We start from the raw sequence: 25,276 nt of genomic DNA, 5'->3' as shown, positions 1-25,276 counted from the left end.
CTTTGTGTGTATATTTTCAACATTGGGGAAAACCCAAAACCCCTCCAAAAAAAATAATAAAAAGTAGGCGACCCAATAACATTGCTTACCTAAAAAAAAGATTTAAAAAAAATATATGTATATTTAAATATCTTCTTCGTTTTAAAGGTGTTAATTGTGCTTAATTTTTTAATTTTATGATATCTTAACTAAATTATTTTATATCCATAAATGGTTATACAAGGAATATTCCGAACTAATTAGGAATTTCCAAAATATTAATATAGACATATTTATAGTTTATAAACCGGAACGTAGAATTTTCCAGTAAATTTGTTTAAAAACTTAATTTTTTTTTTTTTTGGCAAATTTGTGCTAATTGTACGTTTAAATGAATAAATGACGTAGTTCTTTTGTGTCCACAAAAATCTGAAAATTAAAATGGAAAAAAATATCAATTCCTATTAGAGTTAAGCTGTGGATTAAACACGATTATATAGTAATATGTTGTTAACTGTTTGATAAATGATTTATTAGAAATTAAAATTGTTATAAATATTGCTTAAGCCTTAAATCCGCTATTGATAAATACACAATATTATATTAGAGATTATGGAAACTAATCCTTGAAAATAAGAATCATATTGTTAAGAAAGATAATTCTAGTATGTGCTGGAAATCGATTTCAAAAACAAATAAGGTTGTGGTGAGATAAAAGTTTAAATGTTTTTATTTTTTAAAGAGAAGTAACACTCAGTCAATTAATGCCTATTAAATCATATGAAATTTAACACATTTTTTCAAATCGATCGTTTTAAAACCGATCGATTTCCATTACATATCTGATTATCAGAATTAATTGTGTTACTATCTTTGGAAAGGGGCTAGATTGGAAATGGAAAGGAGGAGACTATGTTTGCTATTATTACTGCCATCTGGCTAAATCGAATGAAATTTATCACATTTTTTTCAAATCGATCGTTTTGAAACCGATCGATTTCAATTACATATCTGATTTTAAGGATTATCAAAACAATAACAGAAACTGTTGTACAACTACCACTACGTTTATATCTTAATCGTTTAAATCAGTGGTCGGCAGTCATAGTCATTAAGATCATAAAAATCATTGTAGTCCGTAGTCCCACTTAAATAATTTTTTTTTCAGAACCGAATCTATTATTTAGTCCAATCTCCAACAAACCGAAACTTTTAAATTGTAATCTATGGATAGATTTTAGGATTTTCATTATTTTAAAAAAATCAACAAATTTGAGGTGTTTACTCACTTTTGAGGTTCTCTGTAGCTGTTAGACAAAATAAGATGATTCGTTTTGGCATAATTTTTAACATTTTTGTAAAAAAAATAGCCTGTTAAAATAATAAATATTAATTTTTCTCATAATTTACACTGTCATGAACAAGTTTTAATATTAAACGTTTTGTAATGATTCCACAAAAATATGTCTAATAACATTTTCATATATTTCTTAAATACTCGTAAAATTAAAAACCAAAACAAAATTCTAAAAGCTTTTCCTGTCATAACAATCAATTGATAATATAACCTTAAAAAAATACCCTTATGATAATCACAAAATCGAACAAAAATCTCAAAATAAAAAGTTCTAAACGTAAGTGTTAATAAAAAGCTGATTAATACCAAAAATTGTATTTTGACAGGTTTGTTCTAAAATGGTTTGGTATAGCATAAAATAACCATAATGCCACATGTCAATTTTAATGACACATACAGATTTAATGTGTCAATTTAAATAAAATTTATATGAGGCCATATACTATACTCTGAATATACATCTATCTCATTCTCCCCCACATATCAGCAACAGCTCACATAAATATAGATTTATGTAACCCCTTGGATTGAAATCATTTTGGTTTTTTGGTTCTGAAGTACATGTGTGTGTATGTTGTATTAACTCAATATTTATACTCCATATTGCTGGATTTTTTAATGGTTTCAACAAAACCCAAACCCAAAAAATCTATATTCATTCATATTTGTTTATTTGTATATATAAGATATAATATTTTTTATGATAACATTTATTCATATTTAGAACAAAAATGGCCTCACACTTAAATGTTAAAATACAAATACAATAATAATAACACACAAAATATTGTATATTTATTAGAATAAACACATTTCATATGTTCAATACTGATCGTTATCAAAATTACTAACGAAACGAATGTTGGTCGAGGTGGTGTGGTGGTGGTTGCGTTATAACTTTCAATCTACTTGGTTTAGAAAACAACAATTTTCAGAAAATAATCATTAACTCAACTCAATAAACAATTTCACAAACACCATACACACTCGTACATACAATGTTATTATTATTTTTTCCCCAGCAGTTCTAGGAGTTTGTCCCGAACATAACTAGCTACGTGACTAGTTATTTTAAAGCTTGCATGTCCCAAGCTGGGGATCAATTGATCCTATTGGATTACGATGAGACTGTTTGATAGCTGGTCCAAAGTAGTCAACTAATTGGAATCACCTAGTGGTTACTTGATCAGCTACATACATATATAGTTATTTTAACATGATTATTTCTGGTGGGTAAAATAACTACTTTTTAAATGTTTAATGTGACTACACTATAGTTTACTTAGAGACACTAAAGTGACAGTTGTTTTCACGATAAATTACATGGGATGTATAAAGTAACCAAACCACTACAAAGAGCACAAACGTGTTAAATGACCCAAAATATATAAATTGGAGTCAGCCAAGTGGTCAGACTTTATTGACAATTACAGGCTATAAGTTCAATAACCGATTGCTTGTAAACAAAACTTCCTCCGGCAATTCTCCAATATATTACTTCTGGCGGATAAAATAACTACTTTATAAAGTGCGGTACAAAATAAACGATTAATGTGACTACACTGTAGATTACTTAGAGACACTAAAGTGACAATTGTCTTCACGATAGATTACATGGGATGTATAAAGTAACAATTTGACTTCTCTCTGCACTACAAAGAGCACAAACGTGTCAAATGAACCAACATATTTAAATTGAAGTCAGCCAAGTGGTCAGACACTAGTCTATAAGGGTTGCATTGACTACTTGCTTAACTGCTGGGTTATTTTATAACATTGTTATTAATATTTTTGTGTCATTCTATGGATTAATAGGGTTTCTATTGATAAGTTAGCTTAAGGATTACATGTAGGGTTTTTGTGTATACAAACAGATAAACAATTCAAACCTAGACAACACTACGGAACACTTAAATTCTCAATTCTACCTAATTTGAAAAAAAAAAACTAAAACATTTGTTAGTTGGTTGTTGCTGTTTTACGTGTTATTATTTTTGGTTTGTCAACATTTGTATTTTGAAATGTCTTAATATGTCATTTGCTTGCGTTATATTAGAGCTTCATAATAATCAGTTTGGATATTAAAGTCTTACATGAACTCAACATACAGTTTTTTTTAAATAGAAAACAAAAACTATATATAAATGTAATAAATTTTTATAATTTCTTTGGATAAAATTGTATTAACAATTTTATGACCATATAATTAAATTAGTATTATTAAATTAACATTTGTTTATATATATTTTATGGCCCATATAAATATAAAATAATTGTGTTATTTATGGAACTGAAAAGAAGAATTTGCATACAAAGTTTAAGTATAATTAAAAAGGAATTATATTCATATAATTCTTTGAAAAATAGATGAGGAAATTGCATCATAGACAATTTAGAGTTTTGTAATTATTTATAGTAGATCAATGATTATATTGCAAAAGAAATATCAAACTGTATTTAGTTTTCTGTCCCGCTACAGGATTCGTCTTTAGTTGTTTAATTATCTATTGCCAAATCAAATTCTAAAAATAATTTCCGTCTAACTCCGATATTTAAAATAAATCTAATTTGCTAGATGTATAATAAATCCCAAATTCTATATCTCAATAATATTTTAAAATAATATTCAAATGTTTACAGTTTGGAGTCTTTGAATTGAATTATTATGATTGAATAAAAACAAGCCAAAAGTAATAAAAATAAGTTCTAAACACCCAAATTTCCAGGATCATTAATTTAATTCTTATATTTGAGAAATATCAACATCGGTAAAGAAGTTTTCAAAAACGCTTTTTTCAATTAGTCCATGCATTGCTCTACTACGAATTCCTTAAAGCTTTTTCCGTTGTTGAGTCCGAGATGATTGATGCTCTTTAGGAACTGATATTACATGCATTTAAGATCGTGCTTTTATTATTTTTCAAAATAAATAATACTTTGCAACTGAAAGAATTTAGTGAAGGTTATTTAGTTGGTCTGTCCGATATGATTAATATTTGGAAACTGATACAACAAGATCATGTGACTTATCGTGAAATCGATCAAATATATTGCTTCGAATAATATTATTATATATTCTCTCAAGAAGCAATGGTTTCTTTGTAAAACCGGAAATGTTCCTTTTATTCTATTAAAGCAAAATATATTCTCTCAAGAAGCAATGATATCTTCGTTAAACCGGAAATGTTCCTCTCATTCTATTAAAGCAAAATATGTAGAACTGGACTTAAAACACAAACATGATGGCTTTACTGCCTTACAGAGTTAACTTGGCACTTAATTTTGTATATTTATTACAAAATAACCACAAATTTGGAAACGACTTATCGTACGATCAATTCGCTCATTGAAACAAATGAGGATTCAAATTGAGGTATAAATTAATTACATCCTATATATTACATAAAATGACTTAACTTTATTTCAAAACAACAAAAATAAATTCAATAGAGTAAAATTTTTGACACCTGAAGAACCGGTTGATCTGTTTAATGATCAATTTCCCTGTTCAAATTCGTGTCTTTTTGAGGGCTCAAAACTTTTAAATAATTTATGGATTTAACTGTTAAACATCCTTGATTACACAACCATTATTTATTTTGTTCTAGAACAACTAATATATATTCAAAATCAAATGATTTTGACCGGGAGATTGACTCAAATTCCTGCTACCGATTTATTGAACTTCACTGAAAAACAATTTAAGCAATTTACAAATTAAGAATTTTGGATTAAATACGTTATATAGATACCGATTAGATTACGAATTACAAGCAAAATTTTGGAAGCTATTGATCCGTTTAAAATGTACGATCAATTCGCTCGTTGAAACAAATGAGTTTTATTGAAATGCACTGAGAATATTTTGAAACACAATTAAGCAATTTTCTAGTATTTTTCGAAATATATACCGATTAGATTATTAGAACAACCAACATTTTGGAAGCGATTTATCCGTTTAAAATGTACGATCGCTTATTGAAACAAATGATGATTCCAGAAAAACTAATAAATATTCAAAGTCAACTGGTTTAAAAACTATTGAATGTTTTGAAGGTAACTGAAAATTGTTTCAAATTCCTGATTTATTGAACTTCATTGATGATATTTTAAAAAACAATTAAGCAATTTTCTAGTGCGATCTTTCGGAATTTCAGATGCAATACATTATATATATAACGATTAGCAATTCGTATCGATCGGAATCGTAATTATTGCTTTCACTTTCACTTTCGGCTTTAGACGATGACATTAATTAAAACACAAAAAGAGAATTTTTTCCGTTTAAGAAACAAAATTTATTTTCTTATATTTTATCTTAATTTTTTGATTTTAATATCCTAATCAAATCTATCTAAGCTAATAACGATCATTCATTAATAAACTTTCTCAAAACTTATCATTAAAGGCAACTACACAGAGGCTGAACTTTGCACCACACCAAATTTAGATGAATTCTCTGATTTATTGGATCCAAGCGGTAGGATTTCCAAATAATTTTAACAATTAGCTCTTTATGCATGACGAAAAGCTAAATTTGGTTTATAATTTTGAAAGTTTTTTTTTTGTTTTTTAAAACGCATGACTAAAAGTGGTTTTTATTTCGTTAAACTTAAAGTGAAATTTTTTTTTAAGCATGATTGTTTTTTTCTCTACTCCTTTATATAAACTTAAAATCAAGTAAATTTTTTAAGACGTGCTTTTAATATTAAAACAAAAAAAAAACCTTTTCTCATGTTCGATAAATTTAAATGTATTAAATTGACATGCAAACCTGCATGTTGAAATATTTCTTTCCTTTTCCGTTTCTACTCTGATGAATAATGACATGTTTCAAAGCCATTTTGTTTTCTTTCGAAGCATGAGAGGTTATTGTACGTGTATTGTATTGTAATGCGTCTTTCAGGCATTAATTCAGCCATCAAAACATGCAACATTTCTACATTTATATGACTATGAAAACCATAAAAAATTGAAAAAAACAGAAATAATACTAAAATTAAACCGGTATGAGTATAAAGTTACTGAAGGGGGCTTAAATATGTTTGTTTGTATGAAATTTTAGCCAACCAGCATATGGCTTGCCATTTAATGTCTATAGATTGGTTAGATGTTTATGTGTGTTTGAAATTATTAGTTTTCGGTTTTCTGTGGTTGGTTGTGCCAGTAACACCAGAATTATTGTCACGCAATCAGATAAAATTTATATATATAATTTTTGTTTTATGATTCTATGAATTTTGTGTTGATTTCATAAATATGCTGGTGTGTGTGAGTATTTTTAATATGTTTAATATTTATATTGGTATTATTAAGGATATTTTGTTCAAACGCCATTTTGTTTTTTAGGTGAAGGAATTTTACTTAAAAAATTATAAAACAAGTAAAGCCAGGAGATATTTTATTGAAAATATCCTAAATTGTCCATTCTCTGAGTAGGGAAATTGAAAGTTAATTTTTTTTATTTTTATTTAATATTTTCTACTTTTCTCCAAAAACAAGATCAATTTTGAAAAAAGCTTAAACAAAAACTCAATAACATTGTTTTAAGCCCCGCCCACTTGTGAAATTTTGAAATTGGGCATGTTGAAATTTTAGCAATGTATATTTTTACAATAAATTTAAGTCAAATTTGGCTTATTTTACAATATTACAATATATTAGACTTTCACCAAATATTGTTAAATGGTGGTTATTTAAAACAAAATGTCGAATTTAATTGTGGATGAAATTGAAAAATTTTTAAAAAAAATTTTAAAATTTGCTTTATTGGAAAAAACATCACAATTTCGACATTTGACATTCAATTTAGGGTAAAGTTGGCTTATTTTATTCTCAATAAATTAGACTCACCAAATGTTGTTAAATGATAGTTATTTCAAATAAAATGTAGAATTTAATTGTGAATTAAATTAAAAAATGTTAAGAAAAAACTTGAAAAATTTCCTTACATGGAAAAAACATCACAACTTTAACATTTGACATTAAATTTGCGGGAAATTTGGCTTATTTTATTTAGAATAAATAAGTCTTTCACCAGATATTATTAAATGATAGTTATTTCAAACAAAATATCGAATTTAATTGTAGATGAAATTGAAAAATTTAGAAAAAAAAATCGTTAAAAATTTTAAAATGTCCTTACATGGAAAAAGCATCACAACTTTGTCATTTGACATTCAATTTACGGTGAAGTTGACTTATTTTATTTAGAATACATTCGAAATTTCAGATGAAATTGAAAAATGTTGTAAAAAAATTCCAAATATGTTAAAATTTCCTTACATGGAAAAAACATCACAACTTTGACATTTGACATTAAATTTACACCAAATTTGGCTTATTTTATTCAAAATAAATTAGAGTTTTATAAAATATTGTTAAATGATAGTTATTTCAAACAATATGTAAATTTAATTAATGATGAAATTGAAAAATTTTTAAACTATTTTTAAAATTTCCTTACATGGAAAAACCATCAGAACTTTGACAATTGACATTAAATTTACAGAAAAGTTGGCTTATTTTATTTAGAATACATTAGCCTTTCACAATATTTTGTGAAATTATAGTAACATTAAACAAAATTTGTAAATTAACAGCCGATAAAATTTAAAAATTTCAACAAAAAATACTAAACATGTTAAAATTTCCCTTATTAGTAAAAGTAACACAATTTTGATATTTGTCAATTAATTTAAGTGAAAGAAATCTTATTTTATTCAGACTAAATTAGACTTTCAAAATTTTCTCAAATTATAGTTATTTCAATGTATTTTTTTAAAATTAATTACTCACAAATTTCAACAATTTATAAAGAAATCCTAAAATTTGCTTACTTAGAATAAGTACCAAAACATTGATGGTCGACAATTAATTTAAGTAGAATATAGCTTATTTTATTTAGAATAATTTAGGATTTATTAATTTAGGACAAAATTTTGAATTTAATTACCGATAAAATGGAAAAATTTAGAAAATATTCATTAAATGTTAAAATTTCCTTTCTTGGAAAAAGTACCACCATATTATTAATTAACAAACAATTTAAGTGAAATATATATTTTTCTATTCAGAATAAAATAGGCTTTCACAAAATGTTTTTCAAATAATAGTCATTTTAAAAAATTTTGCAAAAAAAAAAATCCAAAAATGTTAAAATTTCCTTTCTTGCTAAAAATACCCTACATTAACAATTGACAAACAATTTAAGGGAAAGATGTGCTATTTTGTTAAAAATTAATTAGGCTAAAAAAACGATGGCTAGTCTGGACGTAGAGAAGCATTTGTTCACACTTACAACATGTAATATCTTTATCAATTGATGTTAGATGAACTCTAGTGTGAAAACCCGTCGCGAAAGCACTATTTCCAGTAGAAAGCTTACCAAATATGGAAAATGTCTTCATTAAAAGAAGGTTTTTAAAATATACGATATTTTATTAAATTTAGTTCACATTTTAAGATTTATAAAACGGGAGTTAGCAAGTTTACACACTAATCTAATGATGTACATACGAGTACATATCGACACCTAACAGCGAAAATATCTTAAGCGACAATATTTTCGATTTTAGTTTTTAAATGCAAATCAATAATTGTTTAGAAAAAACAATCACAATAATGCTTCTCCTGTAAAGTTTGTTGATATGCACTTAAGATTTTTTCGCTGTTACGGCTCGATATATTTCGGTGGCACTGTGTAAGATCTATAGTGGGCAGAATGTTTAAATTCACTTCAAAATAACCATTTTTTATGTTATTTATTTAAGCAAATTGCTGTATCATACTACTAGCCATTAATTTATGATGCCATATAACCAAGAATATAATAAAAAAAACATTTACCACACATATTTACAACCACAAAGAAAGCAAAAAAACCCTAAAAAATAAAATATATCTAGATATAAAATAAACGTCAAATCGAATCAAATGATTTTATGATGTAATTTGCAGCTAATATTTACGATATAACAGCATCTTAGGATGCCACAAAATGCCAAATAATGTTATGGTTATATTGTCGCTTTGGTGACGCTGAGTAAAGGCGTTACTTCTCTATTCTTTTTGCAAAAATATTTTTGCCAAGGAATTCAACACTTTTTGTGGTTAACATAGAAGATAGAACAAAAAAATTTAACAACTTTAAGTTGTTTTGTTTAATAAACACTCACAAAAAAGAAATCTACCACCAGATTGTATTAACTTAGCCCTGGTCAAGTTGTTTACGAGTTATATTCCAAGGAGATTTAAAAAATACTCTTACTTATACCATATTTCTTCAACAGTTTTTCGATTTTTTTTTTTTGTTTTCAGCAACAATCTTACTCTGAAATTCCCCAGAGTACCATAAAAGAAATTACATCTTTGGTTGTTTTTCTAACTTTCCATTTATACGTAGATTTGTAGAAATGTATTATTTTTAGCAATGAAGGTAACTTCACACAAAAAATCTGTAACAAATATACATGATGATGAACTTTTAGTTCAACATTTAACATCATGTCTTTAGTCTGGCAGACAAATGTTTCCCAGGACATTTATCAGATGTAGTTGTGGTTGCTGCTGCCACACACTTGTAAACCGAAAGAATTGTGACAAACAATAACAAATTCAGACTGACTGACTGTGAGACATACATTGCTCTGTATGGTAGTGAAAATGAGTTTGAATATTTATTTAAATACAACATGCTTTAAAATGTTTATTTTTATTTTGACTTTTTAAATCTCTTGTATTCTGTCTCCTGTGTTTATGGAGTGATAATTGCTCTTGTACAACTATCTCTATTTTAAGTTGTTGTTTTTTCTTTTTGCCCATTTCTGTGGTGTATTGCAAGATTATGTTGTCATGATTGTCACCACAAGTGTCAACACTTACAGTGAGGGCGTGCAAATGCCAATTATATTTAAGGACTCTGTGGTAACTAACTGTTGATGTGTATTTTAGTAGTGGTAGTTTTATTTCTATTTCCTGTTTTTGTATTGTGGTTTAAATTATTCTGTTTTACTTTGTCTTTCTTTATTTAAATGTCCTTGGGGTATATTTTTCTTATGGTTTTTCAGTTCGGTTAGATAGAAATGTTACAGTGCTACAATTAATGATGTTACAGTTTATATTTAACACATCTGGTCAGTTTTTTTCTTTGAATCGGTTTGTTAGGGAAATTGATATTTAGATTTGTAGGCAGAATATTTTGAATTTTAAGTTGTTTAGAAAAAAGTATTTTGAATTTATGAATACAGTTTAATTAAAAATGATTTAATGTGAAGCATATGTAAAAATTTTGGAAAAAACTTTTACTACCTTTTTAAAAAACTCAAACATTTTGTTAAGATTCGTTTAACTTGAATTTATTATAAATAATTTTCGGTTACTACTTTTTGAAACAGTACTTTTCTACTACTTTTCCCAAAAAAAGTACTTTTTTATTACATTTTCCCAAAATTTAAAAAAATAAATAATTTTTATTAGGTCCATCAATTACCTTTGTTCTATTTAAAAAGTAGTATTTTTCAGAAAAAGTACTTTTTCTACAACTTTCTCAAATATATACTTTTTTACTACTTTTTCTAAAAATATTAAAAAACTAAACATTTTTATATCAATTTAGATCAATTATCTTTGTTTTAGTACAAAAGTACTTTTTTGGAAAAAGTACCTTTTCTACTACTTTTCCAAAAAATTACTTTTTAATTAGATTTTCTTTTTAAATTATTAAAAAAAACAAGTATTTTTATAACTAAATCTAACAAATTATCTTTTATTTCGTGCAAAATGACTTTTTTATAAAAAGTACTTTTTCTACTACTATTTTACAAAATGTTAAAATTACTTAAATATAAATAATTTATTTAGGTTTTGTAATATTTTTCAAAATACATTAAAAACGTTCACATTTTACTACTTTATGAAAATGCACTTTTCTACTATTTTTTTAAAAAATTGATTAAATTCAATCATTTTAAATTTATGTTTAATTTGTAAAAATGATTATGTTTTAGTGCTTTAAAAAAAAATACTATGAAAATTAGCTTTTTGAAAAAGTACTTTTCTACTACTATTTTAAATGACTTTTATTTGAAAATATTTGACAAAATTAACATACTCCGACCTATTAGTTTGTTTGCAAGGTGGCGTTTATTAAAAGTACTTTTTCTACTACTATTTTACAAAATGTTAAAATTACTTAAATATAAATAATTTATTTTAGGTGTGTAAAATTTTTCAAAATACATTAATAACTTTCACATTTTACTACTTTAAAAAAAAGTTCCATTCTACTACTTTTTTAAAAATTCATTAAATTCAATCAATTATTTTAAATTTATGTTTAATTTGTAAAAATGTTTATGTTTTAGTGATTTTTTTTAAAAAAAAATACTATGAAAATTTGTTTTTTTGAAAAAGTACTTTTCTACTACTTTTTGAAATGACTTTTATTTGACAATATTTGACAAAATTAACATACTCCGTCCTATTAGTTTGTTTGCAAGGTGGCGTTTATTAAAAGTACTTTTTCTACTACTATTTTACAAAATGTTAAAATTACTTAAATATAAATAATTTATTTTAGATGTGTAAAATTTTTCAAAATACATTAATAACTTTCACATTTTACTACTTTATGAAAATGTACTTTTCAAATACTTTTTTAAAAATTCATGAAATTCAATCAATTATTTTAAATTTATGTTTAATTTGTAAAAATGTTTATGTTTTAGTGCCTTTTTAAAAAAAAAAATACTATGAAAATTTGATATTTGAAAAAGTACTTTTTCTACTACTATTTTACAAAATGTTAAAATTACTTAAATATTAATACAGTTTAATTTAGATGTGTAATATTTTCCAAAATACATTAAAAACTTTTACATTCCACTACTTTATGAATGTGCTTTTCTACTACTTTTTTAAAAATTCATTAAATTCAATAAATTATTTTAAATTTATGTTTAATTTGTAAAAATGTTTATGTTTTAGTGCTTTAAAAAAAAAATACTATGAAAATTTTATTTTTGAAAAAGTACTTTTCTACTACTTTTTTAAATGTATTTTATTTGACAATATCAAAATTAACCTATCTTTCAAACAATACCAATAGGTCGGAGCTATTGGTCTTGTTTGCAAAGATTTATAGATATATAAGCCTGAATCACTTCAAACTCTTCTATACTGAATATCGTTCGACACATTCGGTAGACGACCAGTCACAGATTTTTCGGGATCATATAAATATATCCAAAATCACAAAAAAATCAAAGGAATTTTCAAAATTTCAAATATAGGGGGATGACGACCTGAGAGAAAATATCCTATTTGTTTACTTTTTTTATTGAAAAACATCCAAATCATGTGATCTGACAGTTGTCTAAATATTTACATATAAGCTTTCATATGACAAGCATATGTTAGTTACAACTAGGCAAAGACTTTTTAGATTTTTCTTAGAAGAAAATTACTACAGATTCGTTATAAAAAGTACATAAAAATTGCAAAATTTTCCAAACAAACTTTCATAACTTTTCAAGTGTTAAACAAATTATTATTAGAGTTGTTTTCTTTTTGCTCTAATTCCCTGTAGTATCTAAAACTATTGTAAAAAGCATTTGAATACAACACACAATTAAACTGAATAAAATACAAATATTTTGTTAAGCATTAAAATAAGAAAATGATAGATAATATTATTGTTTTCTTTTCGAGTTTTTCAGAAAACACCAAATAAGAACATTTTTGGTTTCTTAAAACCAAAAAAATGTTAAACAAAATTTGTATAATTTTTTTGGTTGCCATACAACCTCTATATGCATATGATATTTATGTACATAATTTTATTTTCTTAAAGAGCTTATCTCAGGTCTTATTTTCACACTATTTGTTTTTACACTTTTATTTAGACATAAATGTTTATGTACTCGCTCGCGTACTCATTGTCTCCGAACACTGTGTGGCTGGCATATGAGGTGAACAAATATTTGAAATTTATTAGAGCAGACCTTTTAGCAGCTCCTAAAGTATTAAAAGACACCAGCCACAGTACAGAGAACATCTTTGGAAACACCATCACAACACACAAATAACATTCAACCATCCATCTATCTATCCATTTAATGATGTGCTTGGTTCGCTATTTTGTCGCCATTCTAATTTTAAATAAATGATAATGAATATTTATTTAGAACAAAAAAAAAAAACAGAAAATAACGTATCTACACGTTTTTCTCTTAATGATTTTGCAATTGTTTTTTTTATTTTAACGTAAATGCCACAAAATTATAAAATTATTAAAATCTTTGTATGGTTTTGTTTGTGTTGAGTTATTTTAAAGATACCAGCAGTACTAACTTATTTGAAAATGCTGCTTTTAATTTTGTTTTCCACAAAATCTTACTAAAACTGTCTTTGTTTTTCGTATAAATTTGTATGTACTTTTTCTATTTGATTAGATTTATTTATCTTGGGGTTAGGTGTTGTCTTATGGCGATAAGGCAATTAAATATACAAACATTCATTTATAGCCACATTTTTTTTTATTTATTTTTTTTTGGAATTGTTGTTTATTTGAATTTAGTTTAGCTTAGGTTTTTTTTTTTGTGCTATAATAAAAATGTGAAAAGTCATTTTCATACAACAGCTCTAGATCACGTATCATAAAATTATTAAAGTCAAAAAAAGGCTTTGAAATTTACAATGAATATAACTGACTGTCTGTTTGTTAAATATTTATTTAATTTAAATTATAATTTTGCTTAAAATTTACTTTAATGAAATTGCAAATTTTCCAAGCTTTTAATTTCTTATTTTTTGTTCATACATATTTATGAAAAGAAGATTAGTTAGAAAATCCCACATGTGATAGGTGAAATCTTATAATAGACTATATTTAGGTTACATAAAACCTAGCACAAACTTCTGATTTTATAGAGATATAATTTGGAATATCGCCTAACATCTTTGACTTATGTTAGTTAAATTAACATACTTTTATAAATGTATATGCTTAGGCGCAAGACAATACCCTTTAACAAGTTTGTAATTCCCATAATATTCATTTGAGACCCTTAGAATTATATCGATTCTTAAAGATTTAACCATGTTTGGACCCCTCTGTTTTATATTAAATTATCATTAAAGAATATTGTTATTGAAAACCTGTTTAATCGATCCAAAAATAACTGAACAAAAGAAAAAATTTATTTTTAAAATTAAATTAAATATAATCTCTTAACAATTCCATGAAAGCATTCAGGGGGAATTAATCCATAGTCTTAATTCCTTAGTACTCCACTCGTTTAAGAATTCATTCTTTATAAAATTAATTCTTTATTGAATAATTCAATTTTTGTGTAAATCAAATTCATTATTAAATATGTTGACTGTTAATTTTGTAAATAATTAAAAACAAAACAAAATGAAATTGAATGAAGAAAAATTATTTTAATTCACCTTTGAATTAGATTTGAATTAACAAAAATTAATCATTCAAAGGTTGAATGAATTCTGTTATGAATTAATTCCAAAGATGAATGAATTCTGTTTAAATAAAAGCCTTCGAATGAAGCAAAATAGATAAGCTTTTCAAGTCTCTGTTTGATGAATCTACACCGATGTTGCTATATCTTAAAACATAAGTAGTATAGACAATTTGGAACTATAAATAATGAGAATGGCTTTGCTTTCAAAATATAAAAAAATAAATGAAGTTTTGTTCATTTTATCAATTAAAAATAATGAGGTAAAACTTGTGATATCTTTTTTACTGAATGTTTTAAATTAAATATTTCCCTAAAGTGTTATAGTACCTGACATCTTCACATATTTGCGTAAAACAACACAGTGACGACAAATTTGTTTGAATTTTGTGTCTGAAGCGTATAAATTTTTTGATTGACATATAATTTGCGTAGTTTATCGCTGAAAGTCAACAGAATGGTTTTCTTATGTCAGTTAAATATTTTGTTTTGAAAAATACGTGAGTATCATAATTTAAATATTGGCTAAACAAATGCTTATTAATCATTACTCTTATAAGTAGTAGGTGATGTGGGTAATATGCGATCGTTCAAAGAGGTTTATAAATAAATTTACAATTGATATTAAGGGAATGAGCCACAATTGTTCCATATTGGCAATTGATTTTTAAGGAATCAACAATATTTTTCTAAGAATGAAAGTTGTAAATATTAATTGAACTTGATTACAAATCTTTATTCAATATAACGATTGTCCAATAAGCACCGAACCTAAAAAATTCAAGCACTTGAAGATTTTGTTAGAATTAAACTTGAATTTATGATTCCTTTTTTATTAATACTTTATAATACAACTATAATTTAATTGATTGACTATAATTCAAGGCTAGAATTGCACTTGCTTTCAACTTGAATTCCAGTCCATTATCCCAATGACTCCCTTGGGGCGGCGTAGAAAATATTTTCCAATTCAAAAAATTTCTAAATTAATTTTTAATTGTATTTTTCAATTATTACATAATTTGAAATAAACTTGAGGCAGAACAACTTATTAAAAAGTTAAAATTGCCAAATTTTATAAACTTTCAAAAATATCTATTTTAGGGTGTTTAATATTCGTTTTGGCTGAATCAAAAATACTGACAATATAAATAAATATTTGACATCAAAAAACAAAAACAATGTCATTTAAAATAGTATGCAAAACAATAACAACAACATGAAGAAAAGTAAGCAAAAATTAAGACATGAAATATTTCATGATATGAAAAAAAACAAGTTTAAAAATTAATTAATAAAACAATAGTATTAAAATATAAACCTCCATATTCATAATGAAATTTAAATATGGAAATTTTAATAAAATAATATTCATTTTTAATATTGCTAAAAGTCTAATTTTAAATTAACCGAAATGCTACCTTCCCTACTAAATACATAATAAAATAATAATAATTTACCTCTACTCGCCAAACTGTAGGCCTGGCTATATTAATAATCAGCTCTATAATTTAATTAATTTTTATACAAAATGTATTAGCCAATTGATGAATTAGCAAAAATTACTCAACTTACAGTAAACTACATATATTTACCCTACTCTACTACCAGACAATAATAATAGTAATAATGAAAATTCCTAATAATATGGCCATAAATTCATAAATAATCTTCAATTGGCTGTTGAAATACAAAACTATAAGTTAACAACAAAACCCATCATCATGAACTATAATTCATCAATAAAATAGAAAAACTATATCTATGTACTCTTATTTACAATACTATACAAGTTATTATTTCTAGTATTTGTTGTTGGCAGTATTTGCCATCAATATCTTAATGTCAAATCCAATATTATAAAACTTTAAGCTTCATTGCATAAAATATTGTATATTAAATTGTATATTGTGTTGTATTATTGCTTTTGTTTGCACGTTTTATATATTTTTTTTTATTTTTTTGTTCACTTTGTCGGCACATTTCACGCAATATAAGAAATCCATATTTATACACAACACCACCAACAATAACAACAACAAAATTAAATAAAATAAAATTTTAAATGATAAATATATAGTTCATATGATCACATTTGTTTTACAACCAAACAACCAACCAAACTCGTTCAAAATTCTAGCTACAAAATTATAACTGAAGTTTATAGTATTTGATTAATTGTATTATATGACAGTTTGGTATTTTATTATTATTAATTATGTTATATGTATATTTATAAAATATTAACAAATTTCAGAAAAATTTTGTTTAAATAAATTAAAATATTATTAATAAATACCTAGTAAGAAATGTGGGAAAATACATATATGTATGAGGCTATCAGTGCAAAAATGGTGTAACCCCAAACTATTTACTTAGTGGTATATTCTATAACTTTGCTACATTACTAAGTTATATTATTCTCTGTGATCAGCTCCATCTGCTTTTGGCAATGTAAGGACTGTATGTAACACAAAAACAGCAACCAAAAAAAATTGTGGGTTACACCACTTTTGCGCTGATGGCCGCATATATAATAAATTAAGTAGAACGAGTGATACAATTTATTCCTTTACTAAATCGGGACATTATTATCGTGTGATTTATTACTTTCAACAATAACTAACATTATTCTTGGGATACCGTGATTTTCTGATCTTCTGAATTTTACTGAACTTAGTTCGCTCTTGAAAAAAATTGACTTTAGCCATTTCTTTGCTATCAACATGCTAAGTTTATGTCGGTTTTTGACAAAGTTTCCGACGATTTAATTCTTAATTAAATTTTTAATATCAAATTAAATTTATTCTCCTAACAATTCCATTAAAGCATTCAGTTCGAATTAATTCGTTGTCTTTATTCCTTTCAACTTGAAAAGTTTATGTCGGTTTTTGACAAAGATTCCAAAGAATTAATTCTTAATTAAATTTTTAATATCAAATTAAATATATTCTCTTAAGAATTACATTAAATCATACAATTCGAATTAATTCGTTGTCTTTATTCCTTACGACTCCAAACGTATTGAATTCATTCCTTTCAGAATTCATTCTTTATAGAACTAATTCTTTATTGAATCATTAAAGATTTCTTTAATTCAAATTCATTACAAAATACTTAGTTTAAACAAATTTGTTAAATAAACAAATAGACTTAAATCAATTGTTTACAATTAATTTTGTAAATAATTAAAAAACAAATATTACAATCCATTTGTATTAGATTTAAATTAACAAAAATATAATAATTCAAATGTTAATTTAACAATGATCGAATTCTATTGGAATAAAAACTTTTAAATGAAGCTAAATAATTTGAATTTGGGAATGGATTTATGACATTTTTTAATTCCTAATTAAGATTTTAGTAAATTAAGCTCAAATTAATTAATTCGAAGCTCTCATATAGACTAGACGAAAGAAATATTAGAGAGAACTGCAACAACTATAATTGAACTGTCAAAGTTGCTGTTGTTGATTTTGCTTTTGGGTGTGTTGTATTTTTCGCCACAACAAACAAAAAAGAATAGATCAGGCGTGGATCCTGGTCATCCATTATGGGGAAATAAATTAAAATTTTTAAAACTTTTTTGGTTGGGTTGGGTTGGGAAAATTTTCTTTTATCACCCCCTGGATCAGCGTATGTCTCTTTAATGTCTCTTAGTAATGTAGAGTGTAGTCAGTTTGAACTGTTTTAAATTTCAATTTAGTGATTAATTTATTGAAAAGCCAATTCTCATTACTGTGCTTTTGTAATCCGAAGTATATATAGACCGATTTACATGCTTGTGATGATTTCACTTTAGGGAAACTAAGTCTTAGATCAAGTAGTAAACAATTAAATAAGTTTAAACTTATGAATATCTTCGGATATAATAAAGTCATATTGCAATTGTTTGCTAAATCTTTAAACAATAATTTTGATTATATTCAGATATAAAATTTCCTTTCTTCAAATTATTTTCATTAAAATCTAGCACGTATAAAGAAATCATGCTTTTTTCTTTAACTAAACTTGACAGAGTGACACAGTAATAAAAATTGTTCACACCTTTATTTTCATATGTAGTATTTCATTATATATATTTTTTTTATTTTGTTTCCATTGTAAACATAAATATAAAGTTCAAAAAAGTCTTAAAATAAAACAAAATAAAAAAAAAAAAAAAAGTAAAGTAATTAAACATTGAATTTTATGGGTTTCATATGAGTAGAAACTCAAATAAAAACCATCCCCCTGCATTCGACGCATAATGATTTTGGGGTTTCTATAGCCAAAACCAGCCACTTGGGTGTAAACGAGAGATACGAAACACCTAAAATAAACCCTCGTTTAACGGGGTAAGATCAACAATTATAAATTGGTTTAAAATATTTTTACAAGCAGAGGGTTGGTTAAAATGTTTATAAAAAATTATATTATTGGCCTATAATTTAAGGCGTTAAGCGTGTTCTAGGTGTGGATATTTATGAATTTGTGATTTTGATAAGAATGTTTCATTCAGTTTAAGAACAGAAATATCATAAGATATTTATAAATATTTTGTATGTATTCTAGATTAAAATTTATAGCAAATGTTGTGTTAAGAACAACATAAACCTGCTACAATTATTTAGCCCTGCGTGTCTTATTTCCTATAGTCCCACGTCCGTCTTTTGTGTTTTGAAAAGCTTAAATCATTAGAGATCACATTTTATTTTTTTTAGCTGTCACTATCTTTTATATCTTATCTAAACTTTTCTTACAGTATTAAGATACATTTGTTCTGTTTTATTCTCTAGAATAGCTAGTTTAGGTTACGTACAAATTCAAATCATTTTTTTTAGTTCTAGTTTTAGAAAGAAGGACAAATGTATTATTTTGTTTAAGTATTTACTTGTTTTATTTTGAAATACATTTTTTGTGTTTACATTAATAAATGTGATCTTTTTTATGGAGTGTAAACAAATATTTACATTTATTTAGTGTGATGATGATTGTATAACAATTAGTGGAAAAATTAACCAAGTTAGAATATATAAATAAATATGTTAATAATATGAATGATGAGTGGAATAATGATGATGATAATGATGTGAAATTAGAATTAATTTAAGCAAATAGTAGAATACATTAAAGCCTTGACATAGTTAACTTGTGTAATTTTACACTTTTTTTAATTTACAAACAAAATTAAAGGATTATTTTATATTGGTTAAGATTAGAATTTTATTCCGAATATTTAAGCTAAACATAGGAAATTTTGTTTTAATTTTAAACGTAAATATTTTGAATGTTAGTTGAAATTGTAGTTGATATTTTTTTGAATTAACTTTTAATTAATTCAATTAATATTCCATTTACTATGTCTACCATTCTCAAAAGCTTTTAATCAGGCATGCTTTCGTACTGGTTTTACAACAGTGGTCGGTCGGCACACATAGCCACCAGTAGCCGAACAGTTGATATTACAATACATATCGTTACATTACAAACTTTTAATTAATTAAATTAATACAGCTTCTAATGAGGTGGTTAGTTTATTAACCACCATAAACAATAAACACTCTGTGTTTTTTATATCCTTTACCTTCGTGAGAAGGGTATATATAAGTTTGTCATTCCGTTTGTAATTTCCACAATATAATTTTCCGACTCTATAAACTATATATATTCTGGATCCTTATAGATAGCGGAGTCGATTAAGCCATGTCCGTCTGTCTGTCTGTTGAAATCAACTTTCCGAAGCCCCCAAACAACTTACATACAGGATTCATACATCAATATCTCCGGAATTCTTCCGGCTCGGTTGCTTAAAATCGAGAAAATCGGTCCACAAATGGCTGAGATATAAGGAAAACACTAGGACAACCCCGATTTTTGACCTATATCTGGATTACTAAGTCATTAATATAGACAATATGGATATCTAATGATAGATATTTCAAAGACCTTTGCAACGACGTATATAAGACCATAGTAAGTTGGACCTACAATGGGTCAAAATCGGAAAAAATATTTTTTAACCCAAATTTTTTTTTACCAAAAGTTTTTTTTTACAAAAAATTAAAAAAAAAAAGTTTGGAAAAAAAAATAAATTTTGTTTACCTAAAAATATTGAAAATTTTTATTTTGAAGTATAATTTGGTGAAGGGTATATAAGATTAGGCACAGGCGAATATAGCTCTCTTACTTGTTTTATTTAAATTAGGCAAAGTTTTGCAAAAAATATAAACGATCACTTCAAAAAATTGAGTTGTGTAGCAAAATGCCAATAGATGCCAATAAACTATGTTTTAAAGACTATAGGAAAGGTGGTTAGAAAAGTGACCACTAACAGTGGTTGGCTTTCATAGCCACCAGTAAACCGAAAATAATCTATTATTTACATGTAAACAAAGCGAATGTCAACCAAGTTCAATAATTCAATTAATATTAAATAAGAAACAAAAATCACAATAAAAAGCTGGTTACAACAGGCCAAAAAAAGTGGATAATATGTTAATATAATCCATGTTTCATGTTCTCATTATGACGACCAAAGTTTTGAAAGCTTTGCTGAAACTAAACTACACAATTTTATTTCGGTGTGTACTCATTATATATGAAATCTATAAAAATATATAATTACTGGCAGACATTTTGTCGTCATTTCCCCCATACGGTTCCATTAATTTAATAAAAAGCTGGTTACAACAGGCAAAAAAGTGGATATGTTAATATAATCCATGTTTCATGTTCTCTTTATGACAACCAATGTTTTGAAAGCTTTGCTGAAACTGTGTACTCAATATATATGAAATCTATAAAAATATATAATTCCTGGCAGACATTTTGTCGTCATTTCCCCCATACTGTCCCATTAATTTATTAAAGCCATATGACTGCGAGTAAATATTGAATTGTCATTGGCATTTGTTTACAATAATTTTGCTCCCTCGTAATCTTTGAATAAATAACTAACTACAAATACAGCCAGCCATGATGGATTACTTTGACATTAGCTTGACATATTATATAGATGTTGTTAAGCATTAAACATTTACTATACTCCTATATCATTTTTTTTTATTTTACACAACTTTTTGCTATTTTCTAAAGCTTTGAAATAAATACTCGCACTCATTGCACATCAAATGCACCGCATTGCATACAACATTTAATACCTCTTGATGAACAAATCAACATGATAAATAATTTTCCTGTTGCACTCAACGAAACAATGTTAGTGGGGATTCTATGCCATTAAAAAAATTATGAAAAAAATGTACAACTATTTAGCTGACATTGTTATCGCTTGTGTTAGAATCAAGATAAAGCTTTTCCAAATGCTTGACGAGTGTATAGGAGTTTGTTTAATAGATAGATGGATTGGGTTTTCTTACAAAATTGCAAAATAGTATGTTACTATCCCAAATATGAACTTAATATGACTCATACTAAATCAATTATATTATCTGTTTGGTAAAAATGTGATCAGTGATCGTAAAAGAAATCATGAGTAATGGCATTAAATTTAGAACCCTATAGATCTATAGATTTTAACATGAACCTTTTACATTAGTTTTACTCAAAGGTTCGAAAGAATTAGTTCTTAATTTAATTTTCATACATTCTCACCACTTTGGTTTTTGACAACTGAGTTAGGTCTTTGACAGGAGAGTTACGATCTATGTGTATAATAAATGAATTTTGAACCACTTTTCGTAGCCCGAATACGCTGAAATGTTGGCATTCATGCATGGTAACAATACAATTTTATGTTCGAAATTAAATTCGGAAATTCGAACTTATGTTCGAAACAATTTTAAAGCTGTTAAAGTAATCTCTAGATCATGCATAAACATGATAATGCAATATTATTTTCGAAATAAAATTCGAACTTATGTTCGAAACAATTTTAAAACTATTAAAATAATCTCTAGATCAAGCGTAAACATGTTGACAATGCAATATTATGTTCGAAATAAAATTCGAAAATTCAATCTTAAGTTCGAAAATTTTTGGAAACTGTTAAAATAATCTCCTAATCGTAATTTCAATTTTATTTGAGCCCAAACTAAATTTTTCAAAATTTTTAAGTTCGAAATTTAATATAATCTACTAAAAATTCATGACTAAATTGAATATTTACTAATTTTATTCTCCTTTTTCTTTTACTTACAGGTAAAACCCGTACCAAGGACAAATATCGTGTAGTCTATACTGATTTCCAACGCCTAGAGCTGGAGAAGGAATATTGCACGTCTCGCTACATTACCATACGCCGCAAAACCGAACTAGCCCAGTCGTTGTCATTGTCCGAGCGTCAAGTGAAAATCTGGTTCCAAAATCGACGAGCCAAAGAGCGCAAACAAAATAAGAAAGTTAACGAGCCCACCCTTGGAGGTGTACAACATCCCGACTATGCCAATCTAATGGATACAAAACCCAAATTGGAACCCGGTCTACACTTGCAACATTCTCTGCACTCGATAAACTCCATGGCCATGAGTATGCCCGCCATGAGACTACATCCCCATCTGCATGGTCATCCACTGGCGGTGAGTGCACACTCGCATCAATTGCATCAGTCGCCACATGCACAGATATCTGCCGCTGCTGTCGGTTCATTAGCGATGTGACAACCTTATGGCAGTGTTAATGGTAGAGAAATAACAACAACAATGCATAACAGTGGTTGTGGTATAGCTGCAGACAGTGTTTTACATGATATACAACTAAATAGGGGGCCCGAAGCGGAGCAGGATCATGAAGCCGCCGATGTTGAGGCTGCTTTGGCTGTAGTTGCTGCCGCTCACAATCATCATAATGTATCATGTCTTAGCAACAACACTTGTCCCACCAGTGAACTCTTAAATACGCCCCTACACTGTATTTAGGCCCAACCAATCAACAAACTAAACCGTATTGTTACAAATGTGCTGCTCTTAAACAGGGTTTAATTTTAGTTCAGAATTTTGAGGGCCTTTTTTCTAAAAAACCTTAACCAGATGTGTAATTTCTGTAAATAGTTGTTTTTCTTTTTTTTCTTTTGTAAATTTTAGCTTGTGATTATCACTGGAATATTGCACGTGTTGTCTTTTGTGATTGTATATTCCAACTGTAATCAAAACATGCTAAATCCCTTTCTTCTCCAACCCCTCCCCCTTTATAACCATAACACATCGTACTTCTTTCTTTCTAATTAACAAAAAAAAAATCCCTCAAATTCTATAACTAAGAATTATTTTTATGTTTTTTTTTTATTTTATTGTTTTTTGTTTTGAGTTTTTCGTTTATTTTTATGTTTAATTTAATTAATTAATAGTGTTAATAATAAAATATCTATATTTAAAATAAGTTAGTTCATAAATACACAAAAAATATACCAACAAACAATTTCTAGAAAATATTTTAAAGAGTTACGCATAAAATATACCAACAAACTAATTCTAGAAAATATTTTAAAGAGTTAAAAAAACATTGCCTTAAATAAGCTTAAATAATAATAAAAATAATATTTGTAGCCGTCCTTATAAAAAATACACAAATAATTTAAGTTATCATATCAAAAAAATCAAAATTCTTTTATCCCAAAAACCTGTGCAATTTTTGAAAAATTCTTTCCTTTACCTTTAAATATTGCGTTTGCTTTTGCTTTCCCTTCATCGTTTTGTGTGGTGTAAATACTAGTTTTGTTTTCACTCTCTGGCAAAATTTCTATAAATTTAACGTTTATTACTTATTAAATAATAAGAAAACCTTAATAGTTTAGTAAAATTAATTATTTTATATAATTTTCCTACGTACAAAATACCACAAAAAAACCAACTACTTATTAAAATAATTAATTATTATTTTAAATTGTTTATCAATATGTATGCTGTAATTTAAACAATTTATCTTTGAAGAAGAAAACTGTAGAAAATTTATGAATTTTTTCTCTTAATTTAGTGTAATTATTAATAATTAAAACTTTGTTTACTAGCAATTCTATTTATGTATAAAAAAAATTAGTTTTAAGTAAATATTGCTAAAAAAAAAAACAAATCACCATGTAAATTTTTTAATAAATTCACAAAATTAATAAATTAATTGACAAATTAAAATGAAATGTTTTATTTTTAATGGAAATTTATGTAATATTTACAAACCAGAAGATACATTAAACTCATGCGGGACAGAGATATTTTTGACTTCTGGTTATAATGGGTTAATGAGGTCTAAATAAAAAGATATATAATTTTTATATTAACGACGCAAATCGAAGGAACTTCGATGCCATGTGACGCAAGCTGAAACTAAAACGACGCGTCGCGACGCAAAAGAAATCACAGAAATTTTTAGAAGACGCAAATTATTTGTAATACATCAAAATATTTGTCGCAGACCAACATTAGTATATCGATGGCTTAACATGCAAAGGCTCTAAGTCCACTTTTTTTAGATATTGAGATTTTAATGCACAATAAGTAAAAATACATTGATTACAAAGAAAAAA

The 25,276-nt window shown here is 26.2% G+C and overlaps 1 protein-coding gene across 1 annotated transcript in view; it reads left to right on the top strand.

Moving 5' to 3' along the window:
- The window catches only part of cad (caudal), a 35,036-nt gene extending 10,396 nt beyond the window's left edge, over positions 1 to 24,640 (top strand). The window contains exon 2 of the mRNA XM_065501298.1: positions 22,960 to 24,640. Within this exon, the coding sequence (XP_065357370.1) occupies positions 22,960 to 23,417 (458 nt within the window). The 3' untranslated portion in view covers positions 23,418 to 24,640. The remainder of the gene's footprint in view (positions 1 to 22,959) is intronic.
- Positions 24,641 to 25,276: the final 636 nt, after the last annotated feature.

This window comes from Calliphora vicina, chromosome 2, assembly GCF_958450345.1.
Source record: "Calliphora vicina chromosome 2, idCalVici1.1, whole genome shotgun sequence".
Classification (NCBI taxonomy): domain Eukaryota; kingdom Metazoa; phylum Arthropoda; class Insecta; order Diptera; family Calliphoridae; genus Calliphora; species Calliphora vicina.
This window is presented reverse-complemented; position numbering and strand designations above follow the sequence as displayed.